An 18,519-nucleotide genomic window follows, 5' to 3' on the forward strand; every position below is an offset into this window, starting at 1 on the left:
TGTATACATGGCATTTTGAACTTCGATTTCAGTCGAGCAACGGCAGAAATTTGATTTTCTCTATGTGCATGTAAACGCACTGAGTGCGTTTACATGATTTTCTCTATGTGCATGTAAACGCACTGAGTGCGTTTACATGCACATAGAGAGAATCTAATTTCTGCCGTTGCTCGACTGAAATCAAAGTTCAAAATGCCATGTATACACCTTAATTCGGCTGAAATTGAACCGAACTTGATTTCTCGGAATCGAGCTACACGACCTAGATTATGCAATTGTAGCCGAGCTACTTAGTGCATGTAAACCCTATCGAGCTACGTATTTGAGCTACTTACTTCAGCACTGCCCCTTCCGGAAGTGACGAGTGACGAGACCACAAGCGGGAAACACAACAGCCTCGGTCGGCATGACAACGAATCATGACAACGGCATGAATCTTTTCTTTTTGTGGCATTGTTTGCACTGTTAAAATTTAGCTCACTTACTGTATCACCAAATACATCTGTACAGCTGTTGCATAGCTGTGAATTGTGTACATAAACAAGTCATTGTATTTGTGTGTGTGTGTGTATATATGTCCAACATCTGAAGAATGTCAATAAAAACAAAACAATTTAACTTTTTGTGTGTTTATTAAGACATAAGTTAAATTGTAAGCAAAAAATGGACTTTAGAAAAATATTTTTTGTAAGCAAAAAATGGACTTTAGAAAAATATACAATTGTGCAAAATAAGTTGTCTTACAAAACAGTGGTCTGCGCAGGACAGTTTGTAGCCATACAGTCTGTTAGAGCAAGCCTAACAGCTTGAGCACGGAACTAGTGAACACGGAACTGCCAGTGTTGCCAGATTGGGCGGTTTTAAGTGCATTTTGGAGGATTTGAACATGTTTTGGGCTGGAAAACGTCAGCAGTATCTGGCAACACTGCTGATAACTTTGTTTATACTCTTGAATAGCTCTTCTTCATGACGACAATCGGAAGTGTACCAACACGATGGGGCGTGTAGCGCCACCTGTGGCTCGGGTGCACAATGTACCTCACACAATAGCTCGATTAACTTGTGTGCATGTAGGATTGGATTTCTCTGGCACCCCTCCTGGGACCCTTAGCTCGATTACCGACAGTAGCTCGATTTGGATGTGCATGTAAACGCACTGACTGGTTGAAACATGGCCACAGTGACAAATGTACATAAATGCTGCTCTCTGGTGCTTGATGTCAAAACTGCATTAAAATTCACTCCTTTTCAAGAGTACAGAAAAAAACAATTATTGTAGTTAATTAGAAAAAAACAATTACTGTAGTTAATTAAACATTACTGTAGTTCTATTGTAACTGTACTCCATTTCTGTTAGACAACCAACATGATCAGGAAACAGGAAGTGAATTGAGCATTGTGGTTGGAGGAACAGTGGTTGCTATAGCAGCCAGAGACTTTTGCAGAAGAGAAAATGTCATGAGTAGCCAAATGTTTTTTTTAGGAATTTAGCAATTATACAAAGTTAGAGCACAAACATTGAAATGCATAGAAAATAAAAAGGAGAGAAGTGAGACATTAAGTGCATAAATATACAATTATTCAGCATAAATTACATTTTGTTCATAGAACAAAAATGTTAATTTCTCAAATATTCCAGTAGCTTTTAATATAACTTTCTATTATGCGAATTTTCTAACATTACTTTCCTTGTAAAGTTGTTTACTTTGCTTGAAATACATACAGTATATACTTTCCAAAATATATGAAGACGTTAAAGAATTTACAATAATTACAATAATAATGATTACACTCTAAAAAATAATGGGGCCAGTACCGGTTCTTCAGGGCGATGCCATAGAAGAACCTTTTTCAGGGCTTCAAAGAACCGTTCGTGCAACAGTTCTTTAAAGAACCATTTAAACCATTTGTTTGAGCAGTGAAGACAGATTTGTGTAAACATAGCCTATGTGCATTGACCAGCAAATGGTAAGAGAATGCCAGGATCTGAAGAACCATTTCCAATGTGAAGAACCTTTCATATAATGTAATGGTTCATCACAGAGTTTTGACTCTCCATGGAACCATCCAGAGATTTGAAGAACCACTGAAGCACCTTTATTTTTTAGAGTGTAGTAAGCTTTTCAGTAAAATTAGATAGAAGTCTGTTTCTAGCTTTAGTTTTTACATCAGTCAGTAGGAATAAGACAATTAAATAATGCCAAGAAAAGGAAAATCAAGCATTGAGATTCTTTTTCTTTGTGATGTCCATCTTATACTTAGGTCTTCTTCAAGCTGATGGACTCGTATGTGTCTTGAGTACGATGTGAAAGTCCCTGAAAGAGTTACAGAAAGAGATTGCGTTAAAGAGTTTCACAGCCTTGGAATACACCCATTGTCTACCTTCTCTAAACTAACTGAGCTCATTCTCAAGCCCTGGACCCAGCAGGCATTGCAGGGAAAGAGAAAGTACTAAATTATGGATTGAAATGATCATTCCTAACTGTAATGAGAGGCAAAACTTACTTCATAGACTCTCTCTGATGCTTCTTTCTGCAAGATTGAAAAGAATAAAAACACACTGAAAACAGGCTATTGAGAACTTTTAAAAAAAAAATCAACTCACTTTATTAAACCCACACTGTGAATAATTGTTGATGTGAAACGCAATGAAAAAGTCACTCTAGACTACTCAATATCTACATATGCCATGTGCACTATACAAAAAACATAATATGAGGAAGTTAGAAGTGTGAAAGGAAGAGGAGTGGATAAGACCAGCATTAGTAAGAAGTGTGATTCAAGATCTGCTGGTAATATTAGCTGCGGTAACCCGTACTGTTGGGCATCGTAATGCGTTTAAGTCCAATCTTCACTGGGGGGAAAAAAAAGTATGCTGGATTTACTCAAAATTATTTATTTATGTTCAGTATATTGAATTCTTATTTTTTAAAATTTATTATGCAACTCCAACAGACTTTTTTCAGTGTTTGTGCAACTATATATAAAATAGTTTTCTAACTATAGACATCACACTGCTGTCTCGCACCCTAAAGGGTTCCTTAGTTTGTCTCCACGGCTTCTATGTGTACCAGTCAAAAGTTTGGACACCCCTTCTAATTCAATGTTTTTTCTTTATTTGTATTAATTAAAAGTCACTTCATGTCTTAAAGTAATGATGGATGTCATTTCTCTTTACTTAGTTGAGCGGTTCTTGACATAATATGGATTACTACAGTTGTGGAATAGGGCTATTTACTGTATTTTTTTTATTATTTACTGTTTACTGTTTTGGGCTCAAATGCATTAAGAAGGCAAGAAATTGCACTAATTACCTTTTCATGAGGCACCTGTTAACTGAAAAGCATTCCAGGTGACTACCTCATGAAGCTGGTTAAGATAATGCCAATAGTGTACAAAGAGTCATCAAGGTAAACGCTGGATATTGTGAAGAATCTAAAATATGAAACATTTTGTTTTTTAATACTTTTTTATTTACCACATATGTTCCATATGTTATTTGATAGTTTTGATGTCTTCAGTATTGTTCTACAATGTAGAAAATAGTCAAAATACAGAAATCCCTATGAATGCTGAGTAGGGGTGTACAAACTTTTGACTGGAACTGTATGCAGGACCAAGGATTTCAAACTTTCAGAAAATGTTCCAAGTAGAACATCCCTTATAAGTTATAACATGCAGTTAGGTTAACGTGGGGCGGCCTTGGGCTGAAGTGCCCTTGGGCTGACGTGCCCTTGAGCAAGGTACCGAACCCCTGACTGCTCCCTGGGTGCTCTAGTGTGGCTGCCCACTGCTCTGGGTGTGTGCGTGTGTTCACTGCTTCAGATGGGTTAAATGCAGACGATGAATTTCACTGTGCTTGAAGTGTCCATGTGACAAATAAAGGTTTCTTCTTCAATATTGTGAAATATCCCTTATTGGTCACCTCACAGCAAGAACGTTCTGGGTTCAAACCTCATGGCTGATGAGGGCCTTCCTGTGTGGAGTGTGCATGTTCTCCTTATGTCTGTGTAGATTTCCTCTGGGTGCTCTGGTTTCCCCCACATGTCTTTGTACATGCAAAGTAGGTAAAATACCCAGCCACCAGGGTTGCATTAGCCAGTGCATACTTAGTGCCAGTCCCAAGCCTGGATAGACTGGGGAGGGTTGTGTCAGGAAGGGCATCTGGTGTAAAACCTATGCCAAATCAAATATGTGGATCATGATGATCTGCTGTGGTGACCCCTAATGGGAGCAGCCGAAAGAAGAACATCCCTTCTGGCAGATAGAAACCTTCAAGCTAGTGTAGGCCATTTTTAGAAGCGTTTTTTGTTCTATTCCTTGAAATTTTTCTGACAGCAATGAATAAATCAAATGTTCTGACAATAAAAAGGAAAAAAATTAATCATCTGTGCCAGTTGCATGGCTGTGTGTGTGTGTGTGTGTGTGTGTGTGTGTGTGTGTGTGTGTGTGTGTGTGTGTGTGTGCTACCTTTGCAGAAGCCTGTTTTTTTGCAAGTTCCTGCAGTATCTGTGTGTGTGAAAAGAACAAAATTGCAGAAAGGATGTGACATAATAATAATAATAATAATATAAAAGTATACTTTTTTAAGTGCGTACCTTCATTCTGCAGTAAAGGATAGTTAGGACAAGTCCATAGATGAACAGAATGGCATCCAAAGTGTAGCAGATGGCCGCTTCATCCATACCGGCTTTCACAAGGAAATAAATAGATTTCAGTATTAAAGATCACCTTCTGCTTGTCGTCACCCTCAATGCTAAGTTTTAGTGCAATACTATAAAGAGCTCCTTAAGTTTTTTTCCTTCATATTGGTTCTGTTAATAGACACGTAAGCAATAAAACACAATGGGAAACAAGTCATCACAGCCAATGGTGTGCCATGGTGCAGCCTGAAATGTTTCCTTCCTCTTCGATCAGAGCAATTTGCCAACAGTAACAATTTCATTGATTAAAGTGTCTTTTTTTCATTTACAGTTACATTAAATGTTGTGGAATGTACATGAAAAAACTTCCTCTGATCACTTGCATTATAACACTTATAACAGCTATAAAGCTATTCCATCAGCGGCCTCCCTTTTATATCTGTCTTGAAGTTAATAAGGGAAAAAAGCAGCCTGGTACAGTATTTTACTGTGAAACTGAAAAGCACAAAGTCCATCCTGAAGACATTCCCATGGTGGAAAAATGGCTGACCATTACAAACCAGCTGAGACCTCTTCCATATACACTACATTAATGTTTCCTTACAGAAAATGTCACTATATCATTAAATTACCCTGCCATTAAGGAATACCAATACCCTGCTTAGCCTGCTGCCACTGTGACCCGACTTCGGATAAGCGGAAGAAAATGGATGGATGGATCATTAGATTAGATTAATCATTCTTTCTTAGGTACCATGAGTAGTATATCTCTTAATTATTGGCTTTAGATTATGTAGCCCCCGCAGTCTTGATATTTATATATTTAAAAACAAGGATTATATATTTAGGGCAGCACAGTGGTGTAGTGGTTAGTGCTGTCGCCTCACAGCAAGAAGGTCCGGGTTCGAGCCCCATGGCCGGCGAGGGCCTTTCTGTGTGGAGTTTGCATTTTCTCCCCGTGTCTGCGTGGGTTTCCTCCGGGTGCTCCGGTTTCCCCCACAGTCCAAAGACATGCAGGTTAGGTTAACTGGTGACTCTAAATTGACCGTAGGTGTGAATGTGAGTGTGAATGGTTGTCTGTGTCTATGTGTCAGCCCTGTGATGACCTGGCGACTTGTTCAGGGTGTACCCCGCCTTTCGCCCGTAGTCAGCTGGGATAGGCTCCAGCTTGCCTGCAACCCTGTAGAACAGGATAAAGCGGCTAGAGATAATGAAATGAGATTATATATTTAGCTTTTTCACTGCAACTACCTCAGCTAGATGTTTCACACCTTTGTATTGCACATACATCTGCACTTTTTTCCACACATAGTCCACACTTTTTCTGTGATCTACCTTTTTATACCCTTTATTTTTATATTTTTCTTTACAAGGTCCTGAGTTTGAACCTTGTGGTTGACTGGGGCCTTTCTGTGTGGAGTTTGCATGTTCTCCTTGTGCCTGCATGGGTTTCCTCCGGGTGCTCCAGTTTCCTCCCACAGTCTAAAGACATGTGGGTTAAGATAACTGACTCCTCTAAACTGCCCATAGTTGTGAATGTGAGTGTGAATGGCTGTCCAGGTCATACCCTGCCTCTGGCCCGATGTCAGCTGGCATTGGCTCCAGCTCACTTGCGACCCGGAAAGGATGAGCAGCATAGAAAATTAATTCATCTCATCTCATCTCATTATCTCTAGCCGCTTTATCCTTCTACAGGGTCGCAGGCAAGCTGGAGCCTATCCCAGCTGACTACGGGCGAAAGGCGGGGTACACCCTGGACAAGTCGCCAGGTCATCACAGGGCTGACACATAGACACAGACAACCATTCACACTCACATTCACACCTACGGTCAATTTAGAGTCACCAGTTAACCTAACCTGCATGCCTTTGGACTGTGGGGGAAACCGGAGCACCCGGAGGAAACCCACGCGGACACGGGGAGAACATGCAAACTCCGCACAGAAAGGCCCTCGCCGGCCATGGGGCTCGAACCCAGGACCTTCTTGCTGTGAGGCGACAGCGCTAACCACTACACCACCGTGCCGCCCAGAAAATTAATTAATTATTATTATTATTATTATTATATGCAGGCGGCACGGTGGTGTAGTGGTTAGCGCTGTCGCCTCACAGCAAGAAGGTCCAGGTTCGAGCCCCGTGGCTGGCGAGGTCCTTTCTGTGCGGAGTTTGCATGTTGTCCGTGTGGGTTTCCTCCGGGTGCTCCAGTTTCCCCCATAGTCCAAAGACATGCAGGTTAGGTTAACTGGTGACTCTAAATTGACCGTAGGTGTGAATGTGAGTGTGAATGGTTGTCTGTGTCTATGTGTCAGCCCTGTGATGACCTGGCGACTTGTTCAGGGTGTACCCCGCCTTTCGCCCATAGTCAGCTGGGATAGGCTCCAGCTTGCCTGCGACCCTGTAGAACAGGATAAAGCGGCTAGAGATAATGAGATGAGATGAGATTATTATATGCAAGTTAATTCTGTTTTATGTAAATTCAGTTTAGTCCCTGTGAATGAAGTCTTGGTCCTGAAATGATAATGTAGCAGAACCTGTGACTTGAACTACAGCTGGTATTATTCTCACAAACATTGCCCATAGGTGTGAATATTTGAGCATGAGTAGTATGGCGGCTGCCTCCGGCACCTTTGTATGCCTTTGACTCGACCATGTTGAGCCGTGTCCTTCATAATTCAGCCATTTAGCTGTAAGAAAGGATGGTTCCTGCACTACTGAATTCACAGAAATGGCCCTATATAAGTCCATTATCAGTCAGTTATCAGTAAGACATGCTGTTCTAGAAAATTGATTCATAACTTCTGACCAGTTTTTCAAGAATCTGAAAAAGATCACTCAGAACGTGTTGATTAATTTAATAAGGCAAAGCTTTCTGTCAGGAGATTATATATATATATATATATATATCGTGTTATATATATATATATATATATATATATATATATATATATATATATATATATATATATCGTGTTATATATATATATATATATATATATATATATATATATATATATATATATATATAAATTTCTTTTGTCAGCATCGCTCAGCAAGTTTTTCAAAACGGGAGAGTCTTTAGAGGAACTAACTTGTTTCGAAGGCTGTAAATGGATATTAAAGCACAGTGTGCTGTTCAGAGATAAATGAAATGTTGTAATCATTGGCAAATCTATGTGGTATAAGATGAATAAAACGCACTGTTACAGGAAAATAATCCAGGCCGGGTTGCATCATACCATCCCACTGTAGATTATTTTACTATAACAGTACATTCTATTGTCTTATATTCCTTAATTATTTACTTATTGTCTTGTCTGTGCTAGCACTTAAACAAGTGTTAAAAACTTGATGTAATTTTTTTTTCATTGGTATTTATCTGCTTCTGTGTTATTTTTGTCTTGAGAGGCTTTATCATGGCTTGAAAGCAAAATCCCTCAGGGAAAGACAAGACAATGTACTTATAGTCTGGGAATAATTTATAAACTTTTTGTATCTACTGTACATCCTATACATTTTAATTACAAATAAGTATACGAGGCTGCTATATGATAACTATCCAAATATTAAACTATTAGCAGGGGTTATTTTCCTGTTTGTAAAATATATATTTATTTTTTTCTTCTTGTTATTTTAGGCTAAACTCTTCAGCGATATGAAGAGAAAAAAATCTACTGAAATCCAGGGATTAAAAAAGAGCTACATCACTGCTCTGGCATGGAGTTCTCATAGCCGTAATACAAACAAATACAGTAATAACTTGTGTAAATGTCTGTGGCAGTGTGGAGATTTTATTCCCTATTTAATTACCTAGGTCATTTTATATGTAACAAGTTTTATACAGTATCGTCACACATCTAAGGTGCAGGTTGATATAATATAAATATAATATAATAAATATAATGTTTACTGTTTCAGATGAATCCTTCATGAAAAAAATCTGTGGCAGTCTTTTGCTAATTAAAAAAAAATCTTCAGTAAATAACTATACACTTCTAACTGGTTTCGGTTTGATAACTGATAAACAGATTACAGATCACTGATGTGAACCACAGATTAAAAAAATATATAGTGGCCCCTTCCACCTTATACAGCATAGGACTAACCACTTTAGCCAAGCAGTGTGAGAAAGTCTCACTTTAATATGCATATTATATATGCTTGCATCCAGTGAGAAAGAGCCCAATTCCATTCTACTCATCCCTCACTGCAAGAAAATGACTTAGTAGCATGTGAAAATATCTTGACTCTAGTATGATTTATTTAGCATTCCCTATATAAGATTACAATAAATCAAATAAATGAATATTAAACCTACTTTTAGACATTTTTAGACATTTATTCTATGTAAATCTCGGTTTCTTTCTATTTTTGCTGATCAATGATATTTTAGTCCAGGATGACTTAAATTACTGTAAACACTGAACAAGGTGTAAATACTACAAGCTTGAGTTTGTGTTTGTTTGGGTGGGTTGTGAGACTGATAGATTAATCTTTCTTTTTTTGCCATCAAAAGACTTATATTAAGTAGGAAGTTTATATGTTACCTGTTATCGAGCTCAGAGACAGTATTATCAAACAGTTTTCTTCTGATACTCATCTCACACATATCTTTCAAGAAGTAAAATATAAATCCCATGATAAAATCTTGCATTAGTTACAATAGATTAGAGGTACGTTACTTACTAGCTTGGCTGGTCATCAAAAGAGAAAGGAGACAAAGTAGGGTGAGTCCAGGCTTTGTTATAACTGAAACTAAGACCTTACAGAGAAACAGAACCACACTGCGGCAATGGACAGCTAGCTTTCAGGAAACTGACATGAGCAGAGTATGAGAAGCATACGAGGGGAAGTTGTGGTATGTGGGTGTCCGTTTTAAAGATGAAGCCAGCCCCACACCACAATGATGATGGTAAAGAATCCTTTCAGGCCACTGTTTGTTTTAAATGACTAAAACTTTGTTGTACTCAGTGCCATGACTCTTTGCTATTTTTCTGTTTAAGGCATTGAGGATGTTTGAAACTGATTTAATTGTTGACCATGTGTTGTTAGTGTAGTGTCCAATTGTCTTGTTGTAGACCAAAGATTCAGGTCTTGAAGTACAGCTTTAAATAGTCATCAAAACCGGATGCTGAGATCACCATTGCTGTTACTCATTCAACAACTTACTGAGCTAAAATAGCTGAATAAAAAAGATTTGGAAAAAAAACATATAGGGGACAGCGAGGAGACTCGGGACGAGTTTTGTAGATTGTATGAAATTCTTTGTAAGTAGCATCACATTCATACTGCATTACAGAGAATTTACTATACCCTCTTACCACAACATTAGTTTCTCAGCTTGTCACATATACTGGCCTTCAGGCTTCACTGTTTCTGTCATTATTTTTTGAGGGGAGACATGGGACAGAGTGGGGAGACATGGAACAAAAATAAAATACCTAGGCCCACATGTTTAATTTTTATTTATTATCAAAACTTGTAACTGTAGCAGTTCGTATGGGTGGGTGGAGTACAGAGGGACGGCAGGGCAGAACTGAGTTCACAAAACTCTTTTATTTTCACTTTTCAGTGTCAAGTTTACTCTCTCAGCCACACACGCACGCACACACTCCAGTCGTCTGGTTGGGGAGAGAGCTCCCTCTGCTCTCACTCTCTCTTCTTAAATAGGGTGCAGTCACTGGGGAAGACACACAAACACATTAATTAACCTCAGATGCAGTGATTCTGCCACTTACCTTCCCTGACTCCGCCCTCCGGTCACAGACCGACGCTTGACCATGCCCCCGCTGCCACATACCCCCACTGCCTGACTCAGGCCGGGCGGCTGACCGGCCTGCAGCCGACTCCCCCCCCCCCCCCTTGACGGGAGAGGAAGTCTGCCACGACCATCTGCCATCGGCCTGTGGATCACCTTGAAGTTGAAGGGTTGGAGTGCCAGATACCAATGGGTGATCCATGCGTTGGCATCCTTCATGCGGTGGAGCCACTGGAGGGGCGCGTGGTCTGAACAGAGGGTGAAAGGGCGTCCCAGCAGGTAGTAACGGAGGGCGAGGACCGCCCACTTGATTGCTAGGCACTCCTTTTCAATGATGCTGTAGCGCCCCTCACGCACCGACAGCTTCCTACTGATATACAACATTGGGCGGTCCTCCCCCTCCACCTCCTGGGACAAAACAGCCCCCAGCCCTCTGTCCAATGCATCTGTCTGTAACATAAAGGGGAGAGAAAAGTCAGGGGAGGGTAAGGCCCAATCCCAATTCTAATTTCTACCCCTCCCCCTCCCCCTTCCCCTCCCCCTTCCCCTTGGCCCTTCCCCTTGAAACTGAGCTACAAGGGATAGGGCTTGAAATTCAACCCCTACGTATTGGGATAGCCCTTCAACGATCGCATACGTCATCGCGTACCTCCGTCAGCGTTTACGTTAGCAAAACGCGACCAAATGCGTCATTGGCTGCGACCAGCCGCTACAGTCAGAGCCAGAACCAGAAATCTCTGCTGGCAGGGTGTGATTTGTTAACTAACACCACTGAATGGGATATCTTTGGCGCTTTGTGCACCACATCCGACAGAATGAGGTGTCAGAACACTCATGTAAACAATAAAAGCGAGAATAACAGAACAAAACGTACGCAGTCAAGCAACCGAAAACAATACTCACTCCCAAAGCTTTTTAGCAGCAGCTTGGATTTCAGAAATCGCTGCTCATTCTCAGCTCGAAAGCGAATCAAGCCGCATGTTTCCTCTGGATAACAACTTAAAACACGTAAATAATGGAGAAAATACATTTATGACAATCTTTCGCCGCGGGAACCGCCATCTTTCTGAAATCCGCATGAAATCTTGCTGAAATCCGCATGGCATTGTGGGAAATCACTCAAACCCCTTCGTTTGGAGTCAGCTCCAGGAAAATCTCCGTTTGGAGGGATACAGAAGCCCTACCCCTTCCCCTACCCCTCCGCGTTAACTGGGATTGGGATACCCCTACCCCTTCACGTGAACGTGCAAAATGGAGGGGAAGGGCCAAGGGGTTGGTCCAAGGGGTGAAATGGGATTCGGCCTAAAAGTGGCCCCCCACATAGTGCAGCCTTTACCTCAGAAAAAGCCCGCTGGCATTGCTCCATCCACTGAACCGGATGTGGTGCCCCCTTTTTAGTCAGATCAGTCAGCGGGCTGGTGACGTCCAAATAATTAGGTATAAACCTACGATAATAGCCAGCCAGCCACAGGAACTGTCTCACCCCCTTTTTGGTCTTGGGCCTCAGGCAGGCCTCAATTGCTGCTGTCTTGTTAATTTGGGGACGCACCTGCCCATTGCCCAAGTGGAAGCCCAGATACCGTACTTCCACCCGCCCAGTCACACACTTCTTCAGGTTGGCTGTGAGACCTGCTCGCCTCAGTGACCTAAGGATGGCCCTCAGATGTTGGAGGTGCCTCGGTTAGTCATTACTATAGATAATGATGTCGTCGAGGTAGGCGGCCACATAGGTGGCGTGGGGGCGGAGGACCCTATCCATCAGCCGCTGAAATGTAGCAGGCGCCCCAAACAGCCCAAAAGGAAGTGTGACAAACTGGTGTAAGCTGAACGGTGTGGAAAAGGCCGTTTTTTCTCGGGATAATGGAGTCAAGGGGATCTGCCAATAACCCTTTGTTAAATCCAGTGTCGAGTAAAAATGAGCCGTGCCTAGCCGATCGAGCAACTCATCAATACGAGGCATTGGGTACGCATCGAATTTAGACACCGCGTTGACTTTTCTATAGTCTACACAGAACCGGACCGACCCATCGGCCTTGGGTACCAAGACCACCGGGCTGCTCCAGTCACTGTGGGACTCCTCGACGATGCCCATTTCAAGCATGGCCTCGAGTTCTTCCCGAACCACTTTTTTCTTGTGTTCGGGTAGCCTGTAAGGGCGGCTACGTACTACCACCCCCGGGGGCATCTCAATGTGGTGCTCTATGAGGTTGGTGCGGCCGGACAGGGGCGAGAACACGTCCGAAAACTCGGTCTGCAACTGGGCAACCTCTGCGAGTTGGGTCGGGGAGAGGTGGTCTCCACAGGGGACCGGAGAGGTACGCGATGCCAATGTTCCCTTTTGAACCTCCGGCCCCAGCTCCGCCTTCTCCGGAACCACCGACACCAACGCCACGGGGACCTCCTCGTTCCAGAGTTTGAGCAGATTGAGGTGGTAAATCTGTAGTGCCCCACCCCTGTCCGTTCGCCTCACCTCATAGTCAATGTCCCCAACTTGCTGTGTGACCTCAAAGGGTCCTTGCCACTTGGCAACTAATTTGGAGCTCGATGTGGGTAACAGTACGAGCACTTTATCTCCTGGTGCGAACTCCCTAAGGCGCGTCCCCTTGTCGTACAGGCGGGTTTGTCGTTGTTGGGCCTGCCGCAAATTCTCCTGGGTTAGGTGGGTGAGTATGTGGAGTTTTGTGCGCAGGTCAATAACGTATTGGATTTCATTTTTACTTGGTGAAGGTCCCTCTTCCCAATTTTCCCACAGCACATCTAGAATGCCACGCGGCTTACGCCCATATAACAATTCAAATGGGGAGAACCCCGTGGAGGCTTGGGGGACCTCTCGCACTGAAAACAACAAGGGTTCAAGCCACTTACGTGCGTCCTCACTTACGAATTTTTTTATTATATTCTTGAGGGTGCGATTAAACCGTTCAACTAAACCGTCCGTTTGTGGGTGATACATGCTGGTGTGGATCGGCTTAATACCCAACAACCCATACAGTTCATTCAGTGTATGTGACATAAACGAGGTGCCTTGGTCAGTCAGAATCTCTTTCGGGATTCCAACTCGGGAGATAACGCGGAAGAGCGCTTCCGCAATACTGCATGCTGAGATATTGCGAAGAGGCACCGCTTCCAGGTATCGCGTTGCATAGTCCACCAGAACTAATATAAAGCGGTACCCTCGTGTTGACCGATCTAATGGCCCGATGAGATCCATCCCAATTCTTTTGAACGAGGTCTCGATTAATGGGAGAGGGTGCAAAGGCACTTTTGGAATGGCCACTGGATTTACTAACTGGCATTCGTGGCACGCTGTACACCACCTACAGACATCGCCGCGAATCCCTGGCCAATAGGACCGGGCCATTATTCGGGCTAGTGTTTTATCCTGCCCTAAGTGTCCAGCCATGGGATTAAAGTGAGCTGCCTGGAATACCAATTCCCAGCAGCTCTTCGGAATCAAAAGCTGCGTGACTTGCTCTTTAGTCTGAGTGTCCTGCGTCACTCGGTATAATCTATCCTTCATAATTGCGAAGTAGGGGAAGGACGGGGTGGCATTTGGCTGGAGCATTTGACCATCGATTACTCTCACTTGGTCAAATGCATGCCGCAGAGTCTCGTCTCGTGACTGCTCTAATGGAAAATCCGCAAGGGATTCCCCAACAGAGAGAGGAGGAGCCGGTGGCTCCTCACTCTGATGCGGAGATGACGTAGACAGCTCTGTGACAGCTGCTCCCGCCAATGCGATACTGGGACCTCCCCTTATTAAACTACAGCAGGACCCACTCTTCACTAGATGACTCATTAATTCTCCAAATCCCGGCCAATCCGTCCCCAAAATTATCGAGTGGGTAAGGCAAGGATTAACCGCCTCCTTCACTATAAATTTTTCCCCTCGAAAAAAACGTGGACCGACACTAAAGGGTAGTTGTGAACATCCCCGTGCACACACAACACCTTCACCAATTGTGCTCCCCCCAATGCCTCATCTTACACCAGGTTTTGGTGGATTGAGGTCTGATTACAACCAGAATCCACCAACGCCTGATATGTATCCCCTTGAACAGTCACCGGTATGCGATACGCTCCGGCCCGATCGAGGGCAGCTCCTGGCGCATCAGGGATCCGAACCACCATGCCCACCTCCATTACCTTGCACTGCTGTTGGAGGTGACCCGGCTCCCCACAGCGCCAGCAAACCGGCCCGGGCTTTCTCTCCGCACTGGTGCTCTGGGGCTCACTCACCTGAGGGGGGGGAGAGACAAACTCAGAAGGGAGAAACAGGAGGGCACCGCAGGTGCGGCAGGCCGGCTGGGGTGGGGCCGGCCCCCGCCTCCGCGGTGAGGGAACGGGGCGAGGATGAGACACAGGAGGAGAGGGAGAGAGAGATAGAGAGGAGAGAAGAGGTTGTCTGCTGTCCTGCCGTCAGGACAGCAGCCAAATGGTCCTCCGCCAGCTCGATTGCTTGATCCAGCAATGCCAGGCGGTGGCACTGGACCCACTCTGCAGTTCCGGCTGGTAGGCGCGCGATGAACTGCTCCAGTACTACCTGGTCAATGATTCCCTCGGCGTCGCGGTTGTTGGCCCTCAACCACCGCCCGCAGGCGTCCCGGAGTTGCTGGCCAAACGTGAACGGCCGGCCGACTTCCTCCAAGCGCAAAACGCGGAAGCGCTGCCGTTGTTGCTCGGGGGTGTGCCCCACACGCTGGAGGACGGCCCGGCAAAGGTCCGCGTAGGCCAGCTGGCGGCCGGCGGGGAGCTGTAGCACGGCCAGCTGCGCCTCTCCCATTAGCAGGGGGAGGAGGCGCGCCGCGCGCTGTTCCACCGGCCACCCCGAGGTCTCTGCTACCTGCTCAAAGAGCGTGAGGAAGGCCTCAGGGTCGTCCTGCGGGCCCATCTTCGTTAGGGTGAGGGGGGACGGGCCTGTTGCGGTGGAGTTGGTGGACCCCGCCAACGCGAGGAGGTGCCAGAACGCCTGTCGCTCTTCCTGCTGAGCCAACACCAGGGCCTCGAACCGCTGTTCCTGCTCCTTCCGGAGGGCGACTAGCACCTGGTGCTGGCTTTGCTGGGCCGTGGCGAGGGTGTGGACCAGGTCGGCGAAAGGGGAGGACTCCATGGGGCTGTTCTGCTTCTGCGCTCCAATTCCCGGGTTTCAGCACCACTGTAGCAGTTCCTATGGGTGGGTGGAGCACAGAGGGATGGCAGACCAGAACTGAGTTCACAAAACTCTTTTATTTTCACTTTTCAGTGTCAAGTTTACTCTCTCAGCCACACACGCACGCACACACTCCAGTCGTCTGGTTGGGGAGAGAGCTCCCTCTGCTCTCGCTCTCTCTTCTTAAATAGGGCGCGGTCACTGGGGAAGACACACAAACACATTAATTAACCTCAGGTGCAGTGATTCTGCCACTTACCTTCCCTGACTCCGCCCTCCGGTCACAGACCGATGCTTGGCCACGCCCCCGCTGCCACAGTAACATACTGTATAAACTGTATGAAAACATAATGCTGGTACAGCGATAGATAAATGTCAGTTGACCCACACCTGACTCGACTAAACATTTCCGTTCTCTAGAAGGAATGAAATAAGATTAATTCTCATGCAGGTACACTGCCACGTTTTTAACAAACACTTTAAACAATTTTATATTTGTAAACCACAAGAAAAAACTGTAACATGAACTGTCCCAACTCTCCCCATCTGGCCATTTATAAAAACAAATCCTTAACTGTTTTCCCCCAGAATTTAAGTTTAATAAATAATGCTATATATGGTAACTCAAGGCTACATACTTTAATTCCTAACAAACCCCAAATTCACCAGCAGACATTACACCATACACAGCAAATTCCCCAGTGTTGAATTAACACCCAGAGTGTTTATATTGGTCCAATTGGAGGATGGAGAATGGAGGTGAACTGCGAAGTAGTTTTGGTTGACAAAAATATTGAACTGACCAAACCTTACTGCAGTATCCAGCTTTGTGGTGCCAAAGAAAGTGGGTTACTCTAAGGGGCAACATCTACCTTCTGATGTAAGCTAAAATCTGATTGGTTAAAATTAATTTATGGAAATACAAAGTGTCCCAAGTCTTCCCCATCCCAAGTCTCCCTGCTCTCCCCAACCTGTTTTTTTACTTTCCATTCATGACAATATGAAGGTATAATACTCTGCCTGGCCAATGAAAGTCACCATTTAGATTTAAATAAGCAAATACATAAGAGCCTTTGATTGGATAATTACTGCAGTGATTAATATGTTTCAGTTGGCAACAATTCTTTTAATCTAAACTGATGCAGTGGCTAGTTTCTCATTTCTTAAACAAACATGTCAGAAGACATATCCCGTGCTCATGGAAAAGTTGTTGTTTTAGAAGGTCAAATCATTGGCCTGCATCAAGCAAAGAAAACAGCTAAGGAGATTGCTGAAATGACTGGAATTGGGTTAAAAACTGTCCAACACGTTATTAAAACCTGGAAAGATAGTGGTGAATTGTCAACTTCATGGAAAACAATATGTTAATGAGTGCTGCAAAGTGCACATTCAAAATTTTGGGAACCACCAACAGAACAACAACATCCAGAACTGATCGGAAGATGACTTTAAAAAAAAAATCCACGATTGTTGGATTTTTCAAGATGAAAATAGATGGTAAGTCATCAACTGTGGGTGTATATATAGAATGTATCCACATTATAGCCTATCAAATTATGTCGATGCACAAAATCCGCTCCGCGTAGCCTGGTTATGTTGAATTTACAGCATAGTCTCTGTATGATTAGTGTGCAGGCTAGCTAAAAAGTTTGAGTGGTTTAATGAATATCTACAGTGGTGGTCCATTTGCCCCACTGATCTCTATGTAAAATATCTGGAGAGCTCATTGGCCAATCTGTGCTGTAGAGATGAGTGAAGCCATATTATTACCGTGTACATCGCGTGTATAGTAGAGTGGGGGAAAAAGCCCCCATGGGGTAATACGCCCCCGGCCTGTTACCCAAAATAACCACCAGATGGCGCAAAGTTACATTTCTATTGTTGCTATGGACTGGCTTGACAACGGGGATATACAAATATCCACTGTGGATCGCATATCAGCAACGCAGCGGAGAGAAATCAAATTTCATGGTAAGTGATATAATTTTCAGATATCAGTAAAACTGTATTTAGATAGCTGCTATTTCGTCAGATATCACAGCTGTGTATGTGGTATGAGTAGACAAGTCAGTACGTTAAAAAAAATACATTAGGTATAAAAAGTTGAATCACATTTTGAAAGTAAGACCCTTTTTTGTAAAAGTGTAGTCTGTGGGGTAAAACGCCCCCTTAATGGCGGGGTAAATGGCCCCCAGGGGGCATCGTTTCCTTTTATCATAATTACTGTATTTCATACATTTCTGAATAGCAGATACATAGTTTTTAATAACATCTCGCTTACCTAGTTGAGTCTACTGTATTTCTGTATTTCAAATTATACATTGTTGCTTTTTATGTTGCTTTTTAAAGGACCCCAACAACTTCGGGCAATAATAGACACAATTTCTCCTCGGCCAGTTCCATCCAAGAGGGCCCAGAAGAGGACAGCTGAGTCAGCAACTGTCCTTACCTCGTCCCCATTCAAGCGGATGTTGGAGGCGAAGGCATCTAGAGGCAAAAGGGGAAAAGGAGGGCAAACTAAAAAGAATAATGAAAAAGCAGAGGCTAGATCAAATGATGTCGTCGAATGTTTATATTGTGGGGAGCTTTTTTCAAGAAGTGTGGGGGAATGGATCCGGTGTGAGGGCTGCCAGAAGTGGGCTCATGTGGAGTGTTCCAATGAAAATGATGGGGAATTTGTGTGTGAAATTTGTTTGTCTGAATAGAAACCTGTGTGTGTGTGTGTGTGTGATGGCATGTGTGTTGTTTCAGTTGGGGGTTTTCAGCTGCGGGGTATTTATTTAGATAGCGTTACATTTCACTCTAATGTTAATGTAATGAATTCATTGATCCAATTAGCATTATTTATTGATGCACTTGTTCTTTGTTAATTCATGTTCAATCCACACAAAATTATATTGAAATTAAAATGCGAAATATAATAAAATAATACATCTATTCATTAATTCAGGGATATTTTCTTGTTTCTTTCAC

General features: G+C 43.5%; 1 protein-coding gene across 1 annotated transcript; it reads right to left on the reverse strand.

Moving 5' to 3' along the window:
* Positions 1-613: 613 nt before the first annotated feature.
* On the reverse strand, positions 614-9,454 carry fcer1g (Fc epsilon receptor IgFc epsilon receptor Ig). Its single transcript, XM_060923662.1, has 5 exons — positions 9,326-9,454; positions 4,599-4,690; positions 4,471-4,509; positions 2,506-2,532; positions 614-2,315 (listed from the first exon to the last, which is right to left on the reverse strand). Exons 1-5 carry the CDS (start codon positions 9,339-9,341, stop codon positions 2,259-2,261), a joined length of 231 nt encoding a protein of 76 aa, XP_060779645.1. The 5' UTR covers positions 9,342-9,454; the 3' UTR covers positions 614-2,258.
* Between the last annotated feature and the right edge of the window lie 9,065 nt (positions 9,455-18,519).

Source organism: Neoarius graeffei, chromosome 1 (genome assembly GCF_027579695.1).
Source record: "Neoarius graeffei isolate fNeoGra1 chromosome 1, fNeoGra1.pri, whole genome shotgun sequence".
Taxonomy (NCBI): domain Eukaryota; kingdom Metazoa; phylum Chordata; class Actinopteri; order Siluriformes; family Ariidae; genus Neoarius; species Neoarius graeffei.